This window comes from Rutilus rutilus (assembly GCF_951802725.1).
Source record: "Rutilus rutilus genome assembly, chromosome: 11".
Lineage (NCBI taxonomy): Eukaryota > Metazoa > Chordata > Actinopteri > Cypriniformes > Leuciscidae > Rutilus > Rutilus rutilus.
In genome coordinates, this window is record NC_140216.1 from 3,796,602 (window position 1) to 3,818,806 (window position 22,205).

Below are 22,205 nucleotides of genomic sequence, written 5' to 3' on the forward strand. Positions count from 1 at the left end.
TTCCTGTTATCACTGTAAAGCTGCTTTAAACCAATATTTATTGTACAAAGCACTATATAAATAAAGGTGACTTGACCAGCTGGAGAAAAAATCCTTCTGAAAGTGACTCCAACGATATCGATCCTGTGTTATCACTATAGTTGTGGACTTCCATATTCTTATAGAATTAGAACGATTATTAAAACTTTATAGTTATTGTTCCCTGCCATATATACACACACTAGCGTTTAAAAGTTTGGGGTCGATAAGATTTGTTTTTCAAAGAGGTATCTTATGCTCACCAAGGCTACATTTATGTGATAAAAAATTGCAGTACAAACATACCTTTTTTTCAGGATTCTTTCAAAAGAACAGCATTTATTTGAAATAGATATAATTTGTCAAATGTCTTTGTCACTTTTGATCAATTTAATGCATCCTTGATGAATGAAAGTATTAATTTCTTTAAAAAAAACACAAAAACAAACAAACATTCGAACGGTACTGTATATAAAGTACAGTATTTACCTGAATGAGCCCAGGGACGATCTCTGGGAGCATTTGAACGAGACCCTCTTTGGGCAGCCGGTCGATGACTTTGGTGAGCATCTTGATGGCAGCCAGGTTGATGGGGTAATCTGCCGACTGGATGATGGGGCATAGCACCTTGATACACTGATCGGGACTTATTGAGGTTGCCAACATAGACGCCCCCTCCTCTGCGGCCCGCACCACCTGATTCAGAGAGAAAAGGACATTTTGTGCCTGGGTTTAGATTTGCGCTTTAGTTTGGGTTGTCAGTCTTACGTGCTTCTCGTCTGTGTGCACTGTGATTTTTGGGTGAACTATCCCTTTAGGGATGCCTGACCTCTTTGTGTGGGTCTTTGTGTGCTTCCAGGGTCTTCATAATGGTGAGTTCCGCATAGTTTTTAAAGCGCCACGGCTGCCTGTTAAGGATTTCCTTTAACACCCGGAGTGCTAATGCCCGAATGACGTGCTGAGAGAGAGAAATAAAGATCAGCAACTAAATTTGGTTGTCCTCATGACTCACATCAGAGTGTGTTTACAGCAGTGAGTGTATGTTTGCGATCACCTCTCCATCTCCAAGTGTTTCCAGGAGCAGAAGGAGGATGGTTTTGAAGTGCTCGTCCCAAACATGCAGTTGTGTTTCTCTGATCAGCCGCATTAGCTCACACAGCGCGGCTTTCCTCTCTTCCACTCGTTCGCTGTGATTCGAGAGCTCCTTTAGGAGCTCAGAAACCACCTCAGACTGGTCCACACCGCTGTCTGTAACACCATCAGCAGAAAGGAAGTAAGACACACACGGGTTTAACATGCACACACTTGACCAAGCAGTTACAGAAGTGCATTACCATCAGTGAGGCACTCGGCATCCTGGTCTGCATCTTTCAGGCTTTTATTAAAAGGGGAGGAGCTGAAGGAAGAGTCAGAGTAGCTGACTGGCTGGTATTCCCCTTTTGGGCGGGGACTCGACGAGAGGAGTGGCATTGTATTTAGCAGAGATGTCTTGTTATCCAGCGCCGTCCGACCAGAGTCCGTGGTTTGATCACAACCCTGTAAAGCGACACATATATATAATCCATTCACACATCAGTGATATGCTTTAGATTTCAGTGTATTTTATAATCTGATTAGACGGCTCTCTGGAATACTTGATTCTAACTGGTCAATAGCCACAGCGAAATGTCAAACGGTTTTATATAACGAGTGCTTATCTGTATCACCATTATGCTTATCTTATCTGTATCACCATAGCCCATGGAGCTTTCATATCACTCTGCAGTCTTTGCCTTTTTATATCAAGTCATCTCAAGTGCTATTTTAGTATTATTTATATAATCCTATAGTATTTCTTAATATGAGAATTTATTTTAATTTTGTTGTGCTTTTGTCATTTTTATTACTTTTTGAAAAATATTTCTATTTAGCATGATTTTTTTTTAGATTCAGTTTTAGTGATCAGTACCTCAACATACATTTGAAATGATGATTTGGCAACTAACTGAAATAAAAATAAGATTAAGTTTTGTAAGTTTTTTCCATCTATAATTTATTTTGTCTCAGCTTTATTTCAATTTCTAAAAAAAAAAAAAAAAAAAATAATAGTTTGTTTTAGTTAACAATAACAATACTACAAATTATGCAGTATTAAATATTAAAAAGGAACTATTATGTCCTTTTACAAAGTCTTGATTTTGGTTTTGGGCTCTACTAGAGTGCCTGTCTCTATGAAGCCCCTCCTTCTGAAAAGCACAATGTGCTCTGATTGGTCGGCTGGACCAGTGTGTTGTGATTGGTCAACTGCTTAGAGCGTATTTCAGAAACGCGTGTTTTGCTTTTCTTACCTCTTCTCCACCATCTCCATCTCTTTTCCGCGCCGGCTCTGTCATGTCCTCTTGGCTGCGGACGCTGAAGTTCTGGATGGCCTGACTGACTCCTCTTAGAGAGCTGTAGATCTCCTCAGAGTTCATGTTCTCGGTATCGTAATCAAATGCACTGTGAAATGATACACATGAATGTTTGTTTAGCTACGCAGGAATGCTGAGCTAACGACTACATAACCCAAATCACAGCATCTATGGAGTGAGTGAATCTCTGTCAATGTTTTGTAGTTTGAGACCCAGTGGCGTACCTTGGTGACGGTGTGTTTTGTGATGTGTTGGTAGGGGATGTTAAAGGGCTCGACCAACTAGCTGGTGATCTTGGGGTGTGTCGGGTGAGTGGGCTTCCCATTGTAGCCTGCAAGATAAAATAAAATAAAAAATCATGTAAGTGCTGACAGAAAAGTGGTTCAGAAGCGGTTCTTGAAGAGTTTGTTAATCACCTGGGCTGCGTTGCCAGTGTTTCGTAGGTGGTTCTGCAACAATTTGGTGGCTCCATCCTGAAAGGTTTTAGGTAGTGCTGCGAGAAGCATTGTGAACTCTGGTGTGTTCAGCTGGAACAGCGAGATCAACACCGACTGCGCTGCCTGTAATCAAAGCACATAATTAGGCCTTCAAACCAAATCAACACCACCAGAGGAGATCTAACAAAACTATAAATAATCAGATCTCACGTTTAAAGCTGAAAATGTAGAAACATTTGAAATATCATTCACGTGATCTTGTACCTTTCTGACATCCGAGCTCTTGGGTTCGGTGGTCCACGTAATGATACGAGACACTGCCAGTCTGGTTTCGCTCGAGTTGACAAAATCCTGTGGCTCCATTTGTAGTGTCAGTGTTTCTATGTACTTCAATATGGCCACCTTCACCTGAAACATTATTCTTATGTTACAACTCTGCAACAAAATCACCTAAGGCATATTATGTCATCCAAGACAACAGTAGCATTCACTCCAAAAAAAAAAAAAACACAAAAAACATTGTACCTCAATCAAAAACCCTCCTTTAAATCAATCTTCTCCACATAAAGACCAATCAGAATCAAACATGTTTCCACACATCAACGCTGCAGACCATCCGTCACAGGCAAGCACACAAAGTCACTTAATTACAGCTATTCTTAAATCCATGAAATGAAGCAAGACAGCAGGGGGAAGTTGGGACGGGCATGACGGGTGTGATTGGGCACAGCTCAGCGTTTCAAAGGCAAAAGGCTTGTGTGTTTGTGTTGTGTCCTGCTCTCGTTCACTGACGCCCCGCCTCTCTCAAACATCATCCTGCTTCTGTCAAGACTGACTGATCAAGGCAATAACTAGGCCCTCAACAAGCACTTTCTCCCACATTTTCTACACTACCTTTCAGATGTTTGGGGGCGGTAATTTTACATCTCAGCAAGGCTGCATTTATTTAATTTGCATAAAAAATAAAGTAATATTGTTACAATTAAAAATAGCTGTTTTCTATTTGAATGTATTTTGAAGTGTAATTTATTCTTCAGTCACATGATCCTTTAGAAAACATTCTAATATGCTGATTTGCTGCTACATTTCTTATTATTATCAGTGTTGAAAACGGTTGTGCTGCTTCATATTTAGAGGAAACTGTGATACTTTTCAGGATTCAAGAACTAGTTGCGACATACAGTACCAGTCAAAAGTTTGGAAACACTACTATTTTTAATGTTTTTGAAAGAAGTCTCTTATGCTCATCAAGCCTGCAGTTAAAACAAAACAAAACAAAACAAAAAACAGTAATATTATGAAATATTATTACAATAAAATAATGGTTCTCTTTTTTAATATACTTTAAAATGTAATTTATTTTTGTGATGCAAAGCTGAATTTTCATCAGCAAGTACTCCAGTCTTTGGTGTCTTATGATCCTTCAGAAATCATTCTAATATGCTGATTTATGATCAATGTTGGAAACAGTTGTGCTGCTTAATATTTTTTTTATAACCTGAGATACTTTTTTCAGGATTATTTGATGAATAAAAAGTTTAAAAGAACTGTATTTATTTAGAATAGAAATCTTTTGTAACAATATACACTACCGTTCAAAAGTTTGGGAACAATAACTATTTTTTTTTTTAAGAAATTAGTACTTTAATTCAACAAGGATGCGTTAAATTGATCAAAGGTGATGGTAACGATTTATATTGTTAGAAATGTTTTTATTTTGAATAAATGCTGTTTTTATGAATAAATGCTGTTAACGTTTTACTCATCAATGAATCCTGAAAAAAGTATTCCAAAAAAATATATTAAACAGCACAACTGTTTCCATCATTGATAATAACTGAGTATCAAATCATTATTATTAGAATGATTTCTGAAGGATCATAAGACACCAAAGACTGGAGTACTTGCTGATGAAAATTCAGCTTTGCATCACAAAAATAAATTACATTTTAAAGTATATTAAAAAAGAGAACCATTATTTTAAATTGTAATAATATTTCATAATATTACTGTCTTTTTTTTCTTTTTTCTTTTTTTTTTAACTGCAGGCTTGATGAGCATAAGAGACTTCTTGCAAAAACATTAAAAATAGTAATGTTTCCAAACTTTTGACTGGTACTGTACATTTCTATACCGTCAATTTGATCAATTCATTACATCCTCGCTGAATAAAAGTATTAAACTGGTGGAATTACGGGCGGAAATCTGCGTGTGAAGATTTCCGTGAGTTACTTATCCCTGTCGGTTAACTCTGAATAAAAGTCGAGCTAGCTTAGCTGAGGGGGTTTTAGTTGTGGGAGCTGCGCGTTACGGAATTGCTTCCCCTGTGTCTCACTGACCTGTACGGCTTGGTTCCACAATTGGATATTTTCCTGCAGTGTGCAAGCATGCCGTCGCTTTCCGAGGGGAAGCAATTCTATAGCCCCGCCCCCGTACCAGCAACAGCGCCTTCTCCCCGGCTTCAGAGAGAGAGAGGGAGAGCACGTCAATGAAAGGGAGCCCTGACAGACACGCAGATAAGGGGGAGAAAACTGGACAGGGTGCGGTGATCAGTCACACTGCTGAAAAAGAGATGCCGAATGTGAGGTAGATGAAAGGGAGATGGTTTGGTTAGAGGGGAGTTGTGGGCAGATGTGGTTATGGGATTGGTGTTGGGCAGTGTTTCCTACAGGGTTTTCTTGTTGCAGCCGGAGACGTCGAGACAATTTTTGACAACACTATTTTACAGTGTCCTTGCTACATGTAGTTACTATAGTAATAACTATAAATTATGAATAATTACATGCAACTAACCCAAAAAGTACATGTAGTTAATTATTATTACTCAGTACTTAAATGTATAGTAACACTGTAACACGGACACCTTACAAATAAAGTGAAACCCAATTTTCCCCCCACATATTTTTTTATTCAAATAAAATTAATTGAAGTCTGAAACTCAGATATGCAATTTTAAAGTTTTTTTTTTTCCCTCACATTTATCAATATATTGTCATTCAATGCTCCCTGTTATTATTGTGAATTCAAACCAATAAAAATTGTTTTTGGAAATTAAAATATTGCTAAAATAAGATGAAAAACCAAACACTAGAAATTTTATCTTGGCGACAAGCTAAAAAAAAAAAAAATATATATATATATATATATAATAAATAAATAAATAAATAAATACTACTAATAATAATAATTATTATTATTATTAATAATATATATATATATATATATATATATATATATATACATACATATACATACATACATACATACATACATATACACACATATATACTAATACTAATAATAATAATAATAATAATAATTATTATATATATATATATATATATATATATATATATATATATATATATAAATAATAATAATAATAATAATAATAATATTATATATATACTATACTACTAATGATAAATGAAAATATAAAAGATAAAGGCTAATACAAAATGTTAATAAATACTACTAAAATAACTTTGGGACCCTATCAATACAACACAAATGTGCATTTTTAGTATTGTAAAAAAAGAAACAAAAAAGATAAAGACTTTATAAAAACTTAATCTAACACTGATTTAATGGATTAATTAATAAGAATGATAAGAAATGAGCGATTGGTTTCCAAATTCAACAGTGCAATAGCAATACAACACCGCTAAAATGGTGGCTCTTCATATTCAGCTGCGGTGCAGGAAACACTGAGGTAGAGGTTGGGGATTCTTATGCAAAACAATGTCCTTGTGGTTTGCATGAGCTTTTAATGGAGGGGTAACAACAACAACACACAACCTGAGCACATGACATCCTGCAGAAACTCCAAAGCAAGCACTTAAGCAAGACCTGACAGCCACGTCAGGTTACTTTAACATTCACTGAAAGCAGAGCTTTCAAGAGTCAGTCCTAGTCGCCCATCCATACAGTGAGAAGATACAGTGTCACTAAAAAAAAACACTTACCTTTAAGTTTGGTGTCTGTGTTTGGTCAACTGTGAATCTCATCAGGATAGTGAACTGCAGATCATTCGGGAAAGATTCTCTGGAGAAAGACACAAGAGAAATAAATGAATCATTCTTGAGAGCAGATATGTGTGGACGCTTGATATCAGAGCATTGCAGAAAAAGGGTTACACTTTATTTCAATAGTCCACTTTAGACATTCTACTAACTATAGGTAACTCTGCAACTACATGTCAACTACCAGTCATTAGTGTTTAAGTAGACTGTATGGTTATGGTTAGTAGAAAAAGTTGGCATGCAGTTGGAAAGTTACTTCTAGTCAGTATAATGTATGTTGGGAAGCATCAACAAAGTGTTAGCAGTCATTAAACAGACAGTCTACTAATACTCTAATGAGAGCTAGTGGACATGTACAGTACCAGTCAAAAGTTTGGAAACATTACTATTTTTAATGTTTTTGAAAGAAGTCTCTTATGCTCATCAAGCCTGCAGTTAAAACAAAACAAAAAACAGTAATATTATGAAATATTATTACAATTTAAAATAATGGTTCTCTTTTTTAATATATTTTAAAATGTAATTTATTTTTGTGATGCAAAGCTGAATTTTCATGAGCAAGTACTCCAGTCTTTGGTGTCTTATGATCCTTCAGAAATCATTCTAATATGCTGATTTGATACTCAGTTATTATCAATGATGGAAACAGTTGTGCTGTTTAATATATTTTTTTGGAATACTTTTTTCAGGATTCATTGATGAGTAAAACGTTAACAGCATTTATTCATAAAAACAGCATTTATTCAAAATAAAAACATTTCTAACAATATAAATCGTTACCATCACCTTTTATCAATTTAACGCATCCTTGTTGAATTAAAGTACTAATTTCTTTAAAAAAAAAATAGTTATTGTTCCCAAACTTTTGAACGGTAGTGCATATTGTTACAAAAGATTTCTATTCTAAATAAATACAGTTCTTTTTAACTTTTTATTCATCAAATAATCCTGAAAAAAGTATCTCAGGTTATAAAAAAAATATTAAGCAGCACAACTGTTTCCAACATTGATCATAAATCAGCATATTAGAATGATTTCTGAAGGATCATAAGACACCAAAGACTGGAGTACTTGCTGATGAAAATTCAGCTTTGCATCACAAAAATAAATTACATTTTAAAGTATATTAAAAAAAGAGAACCATTATTTTAAATTGTAATAATATTTCATAATATTACAGTTTTTTTAGTTTTTTTTTAACTGCAGGCTTGATGAGCATAAGAGACTTCTTTCAAAAACATTAAAAATAGTAATGTTTCCAAACTTTTGACTGGTACTGTAGTTGCAGTTACTCATAGTTATTAGAATATCTAAAGTGGACTATATAAATAAAAGGTGTTGCAGCTTCCGATTTTTCCATGCAACACACCTTGTGACGTCTAGGGCTCTCTGTACTTTGGCTTGCACTGAGCCGAGCAGGTCCGCTCCCATTTTCTTCAGCAGTTGTGTGAGCAGCACAAACAGCCAGTCCTGCAGATCCTCCTTATGAACCACAATGAAGTCCACAAGCGTCTCCAGAAACATGCTGAACACCTGTGCAAACACCATCAGCAAAATAAACACCAGATCACAACAAAAGGCGAATCAATAAATGAACAAAAACGCATGACCGTGTACAAAAGCAATCAGTTTTGATTCATGCATTCATCTTGTTCAGACAGAGGACAGTCATTGTTCATTTGTTAGAGATAGTTATGGCAAATATTAATGGTGCAATGATTTTTATCCCCAAGTAGGAAAATGTATAAGCTGTGCCAATGTCATGTTCCACCTTCATCTGAAACTGTGATAAGCAAGATATCAAATTCCAAAAATGTAAAAATCTCCAAATGAATAGAGTGAAAAGTAACTAAGACACACTTTTTGTATAAAGGCAAATTATCATGATGGTCTCTACAGCTGCACGATTCTGGATAAATAGAATAAAAATATATATAAATAAATAAATAAAGATAACAATTCTCCCATGATTCAGAACAGACAACTAAACAAAATAATTTACTAGAGGTTGTGACAAAATGTTAATTGCAGCCAGACTATTTAAATCATATTAAATTTAAATATTGACTCAATGACAAATAAATGTAAGTCAGATGTCGCCACCTACTGGTGTAACAATGTATTTGACTAAGTTACTTTCAAAAAATGATTTCCTCTATTTTGATTGAACATTCAGATTTAAATGTTCGCTGTGATCGTACTTGTCAAAGGTTTAATAGACATCGTTGTCAAATCATTGTTATTTAGGAAAAAGAACACGTGGGTTTTTGAATCGAGATTATGATCTTTTAATGATTAATTGTGCAGCTCTAATGGTCCCTACATACTTATCAATAGTGATATGGGGAAGTAATATAAAATACAGAAATATGGGGAAACTGCACGTTAACAAATCCATTGATAGCTTTGGAATATTTGAGAATTCTCTACGTGATCTGATATTCAAAGAAAAATGTGTTTGTATGGAAGAGAATCAAATGATTTTAAATTGCACATTATGATTTAGTCACCAGTTTCTTTAGATGATAAAGGCACTACTTAGTTTATTTACCTACTTTGGGGAAATAAATCAGAAGATTGGTCTCTTTAAAAAACATAAATACATTCTGAAACATTGAACATACAGATTACTGATGAGATTATTGATGTTTATAATAATTATTTTTTAGATGTACTTGATTAGTTAACAGCAAAGCCACAGATTAATAGCAGGATCAACAACATCTTTGACATCACATATTCACCATCCTATTTGGTTACTGATTAGTAAATTAGTAAAGTAGATTGCCCTGTTAGTGCTCAGTCCCAAAAACACAGCCAAACACTGAAGAAATGCTTTCCAGCTATTTATTAGAGCAGCATCTCATAGTTTCTGGATATAGACATGGCACTAAAACAAACAAGCAGTAAAAGAAAAATGGGGGAAAAAAAGAAAAAAAAATGTGCACAAAAGTTAACCAAACTTACTCTCTACAGTTCCACCACAGGGAAAGGCATGGAAAGAAACAAACACACTGGTGAATTTCCGCAGCTGTGAGACCATTTTTGGAACAACATGAAATTAAAATGTTTTTAAATTAAAAGGTCCACTATGTAACTTTTGTCATACATCATCAATTCCTTCTTCCAGAAAGTGTTTTTGTCTTACTCTGATTCACCATAAGCCTGTTATAAGTGTTTATATTTTAGACCTGACTGGATGCTTTTCACAGGAAACTGCTTCTGTCACTCGCCCATGTGTGTCTCGTCAGATCCTTCATTTGGGAAAAGAGGCTCCGGCTACTTTGACGCGTGTCTGGTGTGGGAGCGGCAGAGGTTAGTTGAGTGAGTGTGTGTGTGTGTGTGTGTGTGTGTGTGTGCGCGCATGTCTGGTGTGGGAGCAGCAGAGGTTAGTTGAGAGTGTGTGTGTGTGTGTGTGTGTGTGTGTGTGTGTGTGTCTGGTGTGGGAGCGGCAGAGGTTAGTTGAGTGTGTGTGTGTGTGTGTGTGTGTGTGCGCGCATGTCTGGTGTGGGAGCAGCAGAGGTTAGTTGAGTGTGAGTGTGAGCGTGTGCGTGTGTGTGTGTGTGCGCGTGCGCTCATGTCTGATGTGGGAGCGGCAGTGGTTAGTTGAGTGTGTGTGTGTGTGTGTGTGTGTGTGTGTGTGTGTGTGTGTGTGTGCGCGCCTGGTGTGGGAGCAGCAGAGGTTAGTTGAGTGTGTGTGTGTGTGTGTGTGTGTGTCTGGTGTGGGAACGGCAGAGGTTAGTTGAGTGTGTGTGTGTGTGTGTGTGTGTGTGTGTGTGTGTGTGTGTGTGCGTCTGGTGTGGGAGCGGCAGAGGTTAGTTGAGTGTGTGTGTGTGTGCGTCTGGTGTGGGAGCGGCAGAGGTTAGTTGAGTGTGTGTGTGTGTGTGTGTGTGCGCGCGTCTGGTGTGGGAGCGGCAGAGGTTAGTTGAGTGTGTGTGTGCGCGTCTGGTGTGGGAGCGGCAGAGGTTAGTTGAGTGTGTGTGTGCGCGTCTGGTGTGGGAGCGGCAGAGGTTAGTTGAGTGTGTGTGTGTGTGTCTGGTGTGGGAGCGGCAGAGGTTAGTTGAGTGTGTGTGTGTGCATCTGGTGTGGGAGCGGCAGAGGTTAGTAGTGTGTGTGTGTGCGTCTGGTGTGGGAGCGGCAGAGGTTAGTTGAGTGTGTGTGTGTGCGTCTGGTGTGGGAGTGGCAGAGGTTAGTTGAGTGTGTGTGTGCATCTGGTGTGGGAGCAGCAGAGGTTAGTTGAGAGTGTGTGTGTGTGTGTGTGTGTGTGTGTGTGTGTGTGTGTGTGTGTGTGTGTGCGCGCCTGGTGTGGGAGAACCCGTTTCGAACAAACTCCGCACAGAGGAGAGTCTGCTGGCGAAAAGAGAACGAGACCGAGCTCGTAATAAAACCCGAATCAACATTGGCTTGGCTTTTGTACATGGCGAGAACTGAGGGATTTGAAATGCTGTAAAAGGAGATGGCGTCTTTATTACTCGACAGGTGAGTAAGAGGTTTTATTGAACAGATAAGTTGCTTTAAAGTATGTATGACGTATGTATGAAGTATGTATGACGTATGTATGAAGTATGTTTAGAGTCGTACGACTCGGCTTGGCTCGCCTAACTTTGGCTCGGTTTGCTTTTCCACTGCAGTTTAGAACCGCTTCGAAGAGGGTGGGATTATAGACTGATCATTATAGTTGCCTCGCCTCTATTGCCATGACATCATCGTAAACGCTGGAGCCATTTCTTTTAAAGAAAGTCGTGCAAACAAATGATACTGCGGTGGCTGTTGCTGACTACTTAAATATAGCGGGTTTGGTGTCTCGAGACGCAAATCCAATGACGCTGTTAGTGACCAATCAGTGATCTGCAGTATTTACACATCACATTCTAGAATCGGTACGGCTCGTTCTGAACCTCAACCGAGGTGGTACTAAAAAAAAAGTACCAGGTACTGTACACAGTGGAAACCCCCCAAAAGTGAGCCGTACCATGCAGTGTAAAAGCGCCATAACGGAGTTGACTGTAAAGCATCATCTATTGTGAAGGCTGATTTCATTATGGTTGTTGTAGCGCTGTGCTGGCATTTATTTTCAAGAAAGTATCATGTCTAATAATGGGTAAAGCTACAGTAACGTCTTCAGCTAGTCAGCTTGAGATCCTTTCCATCTAAACTGGTTATATCTCTTGAGTCTAGTAGTGAATGTTTTATGAACAGTAGGATAACCATATTCATCCGCACAGCCGAAGCAAAACCAAAACAATGTTCTTCTGCAAAATGCATGCAGTTTTGTTTTTTAACTGCTAGAGGGCCAAAAGTTACATAGTGCACCTTTCTTTAAAATGATGATTTTAAAATTTAAACATGTTATTGCACCGTACTATGGAAATTATTTTGAAGATGAAAAAAAAGAGAGATAAAGACAAATAATGAACCCCATTAAATCATGACCGTAAATGAACAATATAATCTGGGAAAAAAAGGTAAAATAAATAAGCATAAGCATATTTTGTCATTTATACATCCACACAAAAGGACCCAAGGTTTTCCAGACCCTTGAAGAACAGCTCTGGAGGCTGTAGAATATAATCATGTTGGACAGGAGAGAGAGAGAGAATGACTTTTTGTACCTTAAAAGAGGCAGAACTGATACCGGATTCTGCCGTGCCGAAGCCTCTGGGGTCACGCTGCAAATCAGAGAGAGGGGCGGGCCATGAGCCCTGTAATCAGATATATGGGGCGGAGCTACGGGCTACCCGACAAGAGAGAGAATGCCAGAAGAGGATCCAGGAAATCGTTATAAGCGAGAGAAAGAGAGACACCTCAAACTCGGGTTAGTCTGTGTGCGTGTGGGACTGGGCTGTCAGCGGTGTAGGAATACTGTACCTTTCCTGATGCGGTTGAAGGTGGTGTTCTGCAAATTAGACTATCCACATTACACTACTGTGCAAAAGTATTAGGCATGTTAATACATCGACTTAAAATAGGTTGAATGACACGTCTGCCATAGCCTGACGGGGTTTGTATAGTTTTTAATCGTACTTTTAAACTTCGGGGTTCGGGTAGTAACCCCCGCGCACAAAAAGAACTACAAAATTCGACTGCTTTACGGCATAGGCTACCTCACTTCCCCCAACACGTCCTCACATGCTGTTGGACTTGTAAGTATATTGCTTATATTGTATATCACTCGGACAAGCACCTGGCGTTCTTGTTGATGGATTAGTAGACATCTTCGGAGGCTAGCTGTGCTTGTTCGATGTCCGACGATTTGTAACGCGTTGTGTTTATTCCCCAATCGAACTCGTGTAACTGTCTGTCACACGTTCTACCGTCCACAGCATTACTTGATAGACAAAAATAGGACAAGAATGAGCGTCAAACAGAAACAACCCGCTTACGGGGTGTTCGAGGCGCACATACAATACAGACTGCCGAAAGTTAAACAGGGCGCGCGCAGCTCTTAAAGGGGCCACACCTTATTTCCACTCGTTACAGCTTCTATCCGACTGAACGGGGACCGGTGTAGGGGGGAGGGAATCAGGCCGTGAGTGAAGAGACTGCTCTGCGTGAGTGGTATTTACGACAGTAACGTTAAATACAAGTAGTCCACAGCGACTCTAGGGGTCGTTGTTTGACCAAAACGGAAATCCTACATAGTGGGGCTTTAATGGCAAAAAGAATGTTTGGAAATGTAAACTGAAATGCAAAAGATACAAATAACTGACTTTAAACCATTTTTTTTGGGGGGGGGGGGGGGGGGGGGGGGGGATATTAACATGCCTAAGACTTTTGCAAAGTACTGTATATATATATATATTTTAAAGACGGAATTATGAACATTTAAATATTTTTTTTTACCTTACGCTAACTTAAACGTCAAATCTACAAATCTATCTATATTGAACTTTCGTAAGTGATTTTCTCATGTCTTTCCTAAAGTCCAACGATTCGCATTATATTTTTAAGATCTATATTTTTTCGAATTGTGACAGTCCCGTGGGTGAGTGTGTGCGTGAGTGCAAGCATGAAAGAGAGAAGAGCTACGGAGGAAGTTTGGGCTGGCGTTGCAGTGGTTGAAAAAGACGAGCTTCTAATTTTTCTGAAATCAGAAATCCACTCAAACCAAACCATGCGATTAGCTACGGTCCTCAACCCGAGAGTTAGTGTACACTGCACATGCCCGAGAGGCGTGGGTCTGTGAGTCTGTGGCGAGAATATGGGCTGTGGGTGAGGCAGAATCCGATACAGTCAAGCAGTTTTGTGTGATGCAAGAGTTCATGCTGGTTTATGTCCGCAGGAGTGTGTGCTTGTGTGTGTGAATGAAAGTGGCATGCGAAGGTACCTTGCTGTGTGGGTCTGCAAACATCCTGGTGAAAATTTCACACAACCTCTTCAGCTCAACACGGCTGAAACGGATAGAAAGAACAAGTTAAACACAAACTTGCGTTGAACGTGAGAGAGTTTATTTACATATGAAACAAAAATCAGCCAATTTAGCAAAACTATGAGAAACACAAGAATGTGTAACCTGAGAGTTCGCTGGTTTTTCAGCAACGCCTGCAATCCCATCAGCCCCTCTTTTCTCTCGGACCAGTTGGCAGAGGCACAGCGATTGAGCACCTCGGCCACGTCCTCAGTCTGCCGCATATACGTTGGAATACTGCCGTTTCGGGAGCTGTACGAACGCTCTGAACACGCGCTGGAGGCGTCGCTATTTGCATCATCATCCGAGTACATCCCATAGGTGTCATACCGCCGCCGAGCTGGTTTCTTCTGCTTAGGAAACATAAAATGAAATCCATATGATCATTTTAGGCATGTATTTAACACAAGACAACTTGAAGGAAAGACTGAAAATGTAAGTTTAACATCAGCTTTAATGCAGAGAGACAGACAGAAAGCCAGACGGACTAACCTTGCCCCGCATATCTCCTAAAAGCTGGCAGCATTGATAAAGCCAAAAGGTTAGAGTTAAAGCATGATAGACAAGTTAAAGACAGACATTTAAGTGCATGATACAATGGTTATGTGAATCTTTTGTTAATTTTGTGAGTACAGTTCTTTGCATAAGTTTGATTTATAGTAAAAAAATAATGGTATGGATCAGTACATTTGACATCCTACACAAGAGCATGTATATACAGCACTTAAATTACCATTCAAAAGTTTGGGGTCAGTAATGTTTTTCATTTTTTTTCATTTCATATTTAATGATGCCTCTTATGCTCATCAAGGCTGCGTTTATTTGATCAAAAATATAGTAAAAACAGCACTATTGTGAAAAAAAATCTTCATTCTTCAGTGTCACATGATCCCTCATTTATAAATGATGATATAATATGCCGATTTGGTGGTCAGGAAACATTTCTTATTATGATCAACGTTAAAAACTGTTGTGCTGCTTTATGTTATTTTAGAAACCTTGATACATTTTTTCAGGATTCTCAGATTAACAGAAAGTTAACTCTCAATTTAACACATTCTTGCTGAATGTAATTTCTTTTAAAACGAACATCTTACTCACCTCAACTTTTGAATGATATATATATAAACAAAACAAAGATTTATCTTTCTTTAAATGGCTAAACATGAGATATTCTGGGTATGTAAATGTAAACTTATATGTGAGTGGGGTGTAAGCAGAGTTCCTGTGTGTGTGTGTGTGTGTGAGACTGTGTATAATATATTTACCAGCGCATCTGCCAGGGCTTCTTCCACGTCTGATCCGGTGTTCAGCACTCTCATGGCACTAACTGAAGATGACAGACGACTGGATTGAGACATACCCAACCCAGAACCTACAACACACATCACACATTTTACACACACATCCACAAATAAAAAAATAAAAAAATAAAAAACACCTATATGTCCAAACAAAAAAATGCATGCAGTGATCTTATCGATACTGAGCAATCAGTTAAAAATAATGCACCAACAATAAAGACACTGAGACTAGAGAACCAAAAACAAATTATCACAATATAAAACATTTATGAAAAAGAACCACAAATGCCCAAACAACAACAACAACATCATCAACAACAAAAAACAAGGACACGTAGAAAAAAACTTGGGTTAAATTCAGGAAAAATCATGAGTGACACTGAAAGGTTTTCCACGTGAATCTACTTGAATGCGGTTGTTATCGAGGTAATGGTTGGAACGGTTGTTATGACTAAAACTAAACTTAAAGCATGCAGGTCCGATGGAGGCTAAACTGAAAGAAGCAGAAGGATGAGATGACAAAAAGTGACAATGACTTAAAAAAAAAAAAATGTTTGAAAAGAGTCCTGTGCCGCTGAGGTGACAGTTCACCTGCTGCCCCGAAGGCATCTGGGGCATGAAGAGCACCAGTTGAGCGCGAATAATGCCGGGATGCTGCAACACACACACAAGAATGCAAACAAGCACACACGCGTAAATAACCAGGCCAGTGTTAGAGCTCACCAGAGAAACTCCCAATTAGCAGTAAAGTGAGAACGTCCCATCACCAAACACACACACACACACGCCCTGCTGTGACACACAATTTCACACACTTCAAGTGTCAGTGCTGACGGATATTAGTCCAGTTCTGCATTACAGCAAGAATATTTTCACACTTTCATCAGGTAAAATAAGTTTTAAATGTGTCATACCTAACATCAAAAATATTGCAGGAAGCAGACAGTCTCTATCTTAAATGTTCTTATCTTTATTCCACTTTGAAACTTGTGCCACTCAAAATAAATGTGCATTGAAAATGTTGATTCTCAAAAAACAAAACAAACATGTATAAATATGTATAAAGTATAATTACGCATTTTTGGTACACCGAGGACTACGGCTATTTGTCAGAAAGCTTGCACATATTAACTATATATTAAACTATTAAACTTAGTGATTTATACTTGCGTAATTGTCATTCACAAACTATTTTTCTTCCTCATATGACATTTTTTGTGCAAAACGGGACATTCAACAAGAGATAAAACCAAAGTATGGTAGGTACTTATGAGGAATGTACATAAAAAAAAATATATAAACTCTGAATTTTAATTGCATGTTGACTATTAGGGTTATTCCTAATAATTCCTGTCTGAGGTTTTACCTTTATGATCTTTTTTCTCTGGTGTGCTGCATTTACGGACCATCTCAGACAAAGCTTGTGTCAGCATCCATCAGTAATGTTCACCATGTAAGATGAGGTGAAAAAAAAAACAAGGCCAGGAGAAAAATGCTTCCTGACCAGGCTGAACCATGTGAGGGATTTTTAACCCCAAATATATTCTTAATACAATGTGCGCCAGCAGTGCAGCACAAACATTTGTGTTTGGCAATTTTGAAGCAAACTGAGTCCAGGCAAAGAGCAAAATGTGCAAAAGCTTGACTTCCAGTTTCAAATGAAGCAAAGGGAGGGCATATCGCTTTTCATTTTTCAACATCGCATGATCTTTACTAATTGTTTATGCCCCTGCTGTGTTGAAGCTGATTGGTCCTGGTAGATGAAATGGTTGCCGTGGTTACTCACCGAGCGGCGTGAAGGAGCGCACAGGGCTGGTGTCTCTGCTGCTCTCTCGACTGGCCTCACGACTGCAGCCCTGACTCACGCTAGGCCGTGGTATACGACTACCCCTCGCTGACCCACCCCCAAGAGAAGACACAAAGAAAAGAGCAGAGAGAAAAAAAGATAAAGAAGAACAGAGACATTGGAGGGTATAACAGACAGACAAAAGCAGGAGAAATATAGAAGGAATAGCCGTAACAATTGTGTGTATTGTAAAGCACTGAAATGACAATGGAGTTTGAACTTAAAAAAAAAAAAAAAGGGTCCCAATACAGAGCCCTGAGGAACCTCGCATAAAATAGGCAGGAAGACAACATATATTAAACTCAATATTTGTACTAATTTCTAGAATCCATGCACAAATTCCACATTAAAGAAATAGATTAGAAATGAGCAGACATTCACTGACAGGACGAACAGTTAAAAGGTTAGGAATTAAAGGGTGAATGTTATTAAATGGGAGGTGGCAGGTCTGGATGTTTGCTTTTATATCCTGTCTCTTAACCAATGTTCAACGTTCATCTGCATTCATGAGATGGACTTCACACATTCATTTTGCAAAGATCAGCATCAAGCTGTGGGGTTTAACATCACAGCAGACAAGGGAAGACCCAGCAGGTTAATGAGACGGCATGTTCTGCTTTCCCAAAGCAGAGCGTTACGCGCAAAACAGCACAACCTCCAGCATGAAACACCATTAGGATGACAGCCCCAGCTTAGGCAGGCAGATGGATTACCATTATGGGATGGCTGGCAGAGGCCAAGGCAAAAAAAAAACTACAAAAAAAAGTCATACCTCCTTTTGATCCATTGTAGACGTGGCTGATGTTTGAAGGAGCTTTGATTGAAAGAAAACATTTCAGTTTTGGTAAGAACACTATCACCCCTTTACGTGAAGGCCTACAGAAGTCTTGGGGCCAATTGCAACACTTTATGATCTTATGTGCCAACAGATTCAATGGACACTCACTGATAAAAAAGGTATTTTATTCATCAGACAGAAGAGATTCTCACGGTCACAGACAGAAACGAGTGCTTACCAACAGACAGGCGTGTGGGGCTGGAGTCTCGACTGCAGCCTTGACTGCGTGGGATCCTGCTGCGACGGTGGGAGCCTGGAGCGGCACTCACACGCTGAGCTCCCGTACTGAGCGTGCTCAGAGCTGTACTGGTCAAAACCCGGCCTGGGGAACCCGAGCGAGAACCCGCTGGAAATATATAGAAAATGAAAAGACAAAAGTGAGACTGACAGACCACTAAATGCACACACAAACAGCTTTATATATATAATCAGGGCTTGACATTAAAACTCGTCTTGGTTTTTAGCAGTGGCGTGTAACACACTCACTCCTACTAGCAACTTTGGCGGGTTGAAATTTATATATAAATGTTAATTTTTCAATTTAAAAAGGCATCTGAAATAATAAACTACGTGCAATCTAGTGTTGACAAAAATATAGATTTCTCGATACATATCGATAATGAAATATCTGAAACTCTTCTGCAGGATACACAATACAAATACTCCGACAGTGAGTTGACACGCATACTAAAACCCTTTACTCACTTGTTTCATTTGCTCCGGATGAATATTGTTGGTGTTACAGTGCTTGAATTTTTCAGTGTGGGATATTGAGCATAATTTTATTCATTCCCGCAGATTTTGTGACCCAAAGTGTGTCAGGTCTTAAAGTGCCTAATATTCCGCTGCCAAATTATGAGATAATATATAAAAAAAAAAATCTATATGGCAGTTTTCCCCTATGGTTTCGATGTCAAAATTGTGGCCAGTGAAAATGCTGAGCGGCTAGTAACTTTGGAAAACCACAAGCCACAGTGGCTGGTGAGCAAAAAAGTTAATGTCAAGCCCTGTATATAATAAATAGCACAAATTACATTATTGTCCACCAAAACCAAACATCAACAACTCATAGCTATGCTATATTTTTACTGTTTATCCACACAGCAATAATTCACACTACAATAATCACATATACAGATGACAGTTTGACATAAAAGTGCTAGTGCTGTGATTCCGATTGTGTCAAGACCAAAAGGGAAGAATGAGGTTTACCAAGTGAAAATGTTTCTATGACTACAGAGACTACACAAACACAAATGAACATGCTCACGCTGCACTTTGACACACCAATTACCAAATCTTTAAATTTCCCCACACAGTGACACGTAAAGCAGGGGTGGGCGATATGACCAAATTCTTATATCATGTTAAAGGGACAATGTGTAGTTTTTTAGGTATTTTATTATCTAAAATCAATATTTTTATTCTTAAATATGTCCTCAATGGTGTACAAATACGTCTGCCAATGATCTGACTTATCCTCGTAAACGAAGAATTTATTATCTTTATATACATGGGACGGGTAGGTCCACGGAGGCTTCCATGTAGTTCCGCCATCTTGAAAAACTATAATAGCAGAGAGGGACAAAAAGTACTAGGCCAACGCGTTTTCGTTCAGAGCCAGCGTCACGTGACTGAAACCAGCAGAAGCGGAGGAGCAGAGCAGTGAGAGGCTCTTGTCACTGCCCCGGCAAGTTTAAAAGGCTGCACTGTACGGATAGTCACAGGATAAGGAGTCCTCGTCGTTGAAAAAGTCCAAAGTAGACCGTAAAAACGAAACGTGACCGGAGATTACAAAAAACAAGGGTTAACGTCGGGATAGCTTTTTCCAGGTGGAAAGAGCTTAACGCAGGAGAAAGCTTTCAAAAGGGACGCTGAAGTTGCCTGCTTTCTTCTCGACAGGTAAGTCAATGTTACGGTCTTAATTACAAGCTTTTTTTTCATTGCTTGGTTGTGTACTTTATTATTATATAGACAGACAGTATAACTCAAAGTGCTATTAAAAGACATCCTGTCATAGCTTTATGGTACGTAACGGCTACCGTAGATGCAACACGCATTTGAAAAAGCGAGGCGCTGGAGAGCAGTATTCGTTTGAATGCAAAATACAATTTCACCACTAGATGGGAGAAATTCCTACACATTGTCCCTTTAATGGTATAAATCAGAAAATAGTTATTTTTGCTGGAAATTCAAGAAAAATATTTCTTAAGATATAGTCATGACAGATGAAAGAACCAGTACTGAAACAGCTTCACATTACATAAAAAAAAAAAAGTTTTCTACAATTTTGTGGATTCTTTTTGAAAAATAAAATCGCACCACAGATATAGAGGAATCAATGTAGCAGATTCCCAGCAAAAGCATAATCGGTGTCAACGAAGGGCATATATTGTCATACCGCCCAGCCTTATATAAGGTTCAAGTTTTTCACAGGTTTGAAGAGAGAACAAAAAGAAAGAAAAAAAACACCATCCAATGTGAACCAAGCGACACACCCTCCATGCAGTGAAGAGAGTGGGTGCTGATGGCAAAACCATGTTTTTCCGTGAATCAGGAGAAGGGAAGATGTAAGACTAGAGGGTGGAGGCCCACAGGATGGGAGTGACTGGACTACGTGAATAACTGACAGGTGAAATATGTTGAAAATCTTACCACCAACAGGGGTAGCAGACTGTGATCCTGAGCCAATGAGGGGAAAGGATTAGGGAGCGGGAACGGGTCCAAGAGACCCATTGGGTGGGAGGAGGAACAGCATATTAAACGAATACAAATGCATTATGGGGTAAAAAAACATGCTGTCAATGTGTTGTTTTTGACACACACACATCGTACAAATGAATAAAACCATAAGCCTGCAAATGAAAACATCAGCATGAGTCGCGCACATAGATTCAAGAAGCCCTACAACTGACGTTACTCCACAACATCACCATGAAGGCACACAAAAGATGAAAAACATCATGGTTGTGTTTGCCACTGCTTTAGTTCCATCAACACTCTTAACATGTTAAAGCAGCCCAGGCTGCCCAACATACACTGCTAAACCGTCGTGTGTGAGAGTTTGTGTTTCTACACGCCTGCAGGCAGAAATAGACTGATACCATTACACCCAAGTGGAGACCACACAGCATGCAGGCCACTCAAGACATACAAACGTTTGCTCGCTCACACACACGTTTGCATGAACTAAACACACTCGCCCCACATGTCAGACGAGGGTACCTGGCGTGCAATCAGAATCGTCGGAACCTAGAGGCACAGAAACAGTTGGAGGAGCTGTGGGTTACATCCTTAGATCAGGATGACTCCTGATAATCTCTCACACACACACACACACACACACACTGGCATGCAGATGACAATGTGTTTTACAGCACGTGGTATGAGGGAAGACTGTTTACAGTCACGTTTCACCGCATGCTTGTGTTGTGCATAAATTAAGCACAAGCACTGGGTCATTATTTTAAAAATACTTTAATAGTTTTATTCAACAAGGATGCATTAAATTGATCAGACGCAACAATAAATATATAACATTACAAAAGATTTTCAAAAAAATGCTGTTCTTTTGAACTTTTTTATTAAAAAAAATAAGAAATAAGTTTGAAACTGAAACAATGATAAATAATCATATATAAATGCTTATAAATAATATTTAAAAATGTAAACGTTGTATTAAAATTGTAATAACATTTATTACTGTTTTTTTATACTGTATTTTTGATCAAATAAATGCAGCCTTGATGAGCAATATTATATTTTCATAGTACTACTTAAATATAACAACATTGGCTATTTAAATAAAATATAAATGATGTATATGCACAAAGTGTAGGTGCAATTCTGGTATACCCTTTCACAGAAATACCTCCTTAAATTGTAACTTCAATGCTTGTGTTTCAAAGTGTTTAAAACATACTTTATAAAAGGAATGATTAA

The 22,205-nt window shown here is 38.5% G+C and overlaps 1 protein-coding gene across 38 annotated transcripts in view; it reads right to left on the reverse strand.

Annotated features, from left to right (window-relative positions):
- Window positions 1–22,205, reverse strand: part of clasp2 (cytoplasmic linker associated protein 2) — a 61,174-nt gene that overhangs the window by 5,028 nt on the left and 33,941 nt on the right. For 3 of the 38 annotated variants that reach the window (XM_084423955.1, XM_084423963.1, XM_084423957.1), the window contains 20 exons: window positions 21,489–21,515; window positions 20,919–20,945; window positions 18,442–18,609; window positions 18,198–18,239; window positions 17,366–17,473; window positions 16,171–16,233; window positions 15,544–15,650; window positions 14,768–14,791; window positions 14,381–14,625; window positions 14,195–14,258; window positions 8,237–8,400; window positions 6,811–6,889; window positions 3,110–3,253; window positions 2,825–2,968; window positions 2,633–2,739; window positions 2,346–2,496; window positions 1,353–1,554; window positions 1,073–1,266; window positions 848–976; window positions 508–714 (listed from right to left, as the gene is read on the reverse strand). In XM_084423955.1, the coding sequence (XP_084280081.1) occupies window positions 508–714; window positions 848–976; window positions 1,073–1,266; window positions 1,353–1,554; window positions 2,346–2,496; window positions 2,633–2,739; window positions 2,825–2,968; window positions 3,110–3,253; window positions 6,811–6,889; window positions 8,237–8,400; window positions 14,195–14,258; window positions 14,381–14,625; window positions 14,768–14,791; window positions 15,544–15,650; window positions 16,171–16,233; window positions 17,366–17,473; window positions 18,198–18,239; window positions 18,442–18,609; window positions 20,919–20,945; window positions 21,489–21,515 (2,396 nt within the window). Of the gene's footprint in view, window positions 1–507; window positions 715–847; window positions 977–1,072; window positions 1,267–1,352; window positions 1,555–2,345; window positions 2,497–2,632; window positions 2,740–2,824; window positions 2,969–3,109; window positions 3,254–6,810; window positions 6,890–8,236; window positions 8,401–12,479; window positions 12,537–14,194; window positions 14,259–14,380; window positions 14,629–14,767; window positions 14,792–15,543; window positions 15,651–16,170; window positions 16,234–17,365; window positions 17,474–18,197; window positions 18,240–18,441; window positions 18,610–20,918; window positions 20,946–21,488; window positions 21,516–22,205 lie in introns of all 38 variants that reach the window. The other 35 variants (XM_084423953.1, XM_084423940.1, XM_084423956.1 and 32 more) reach the window with 25 other exon arrangements.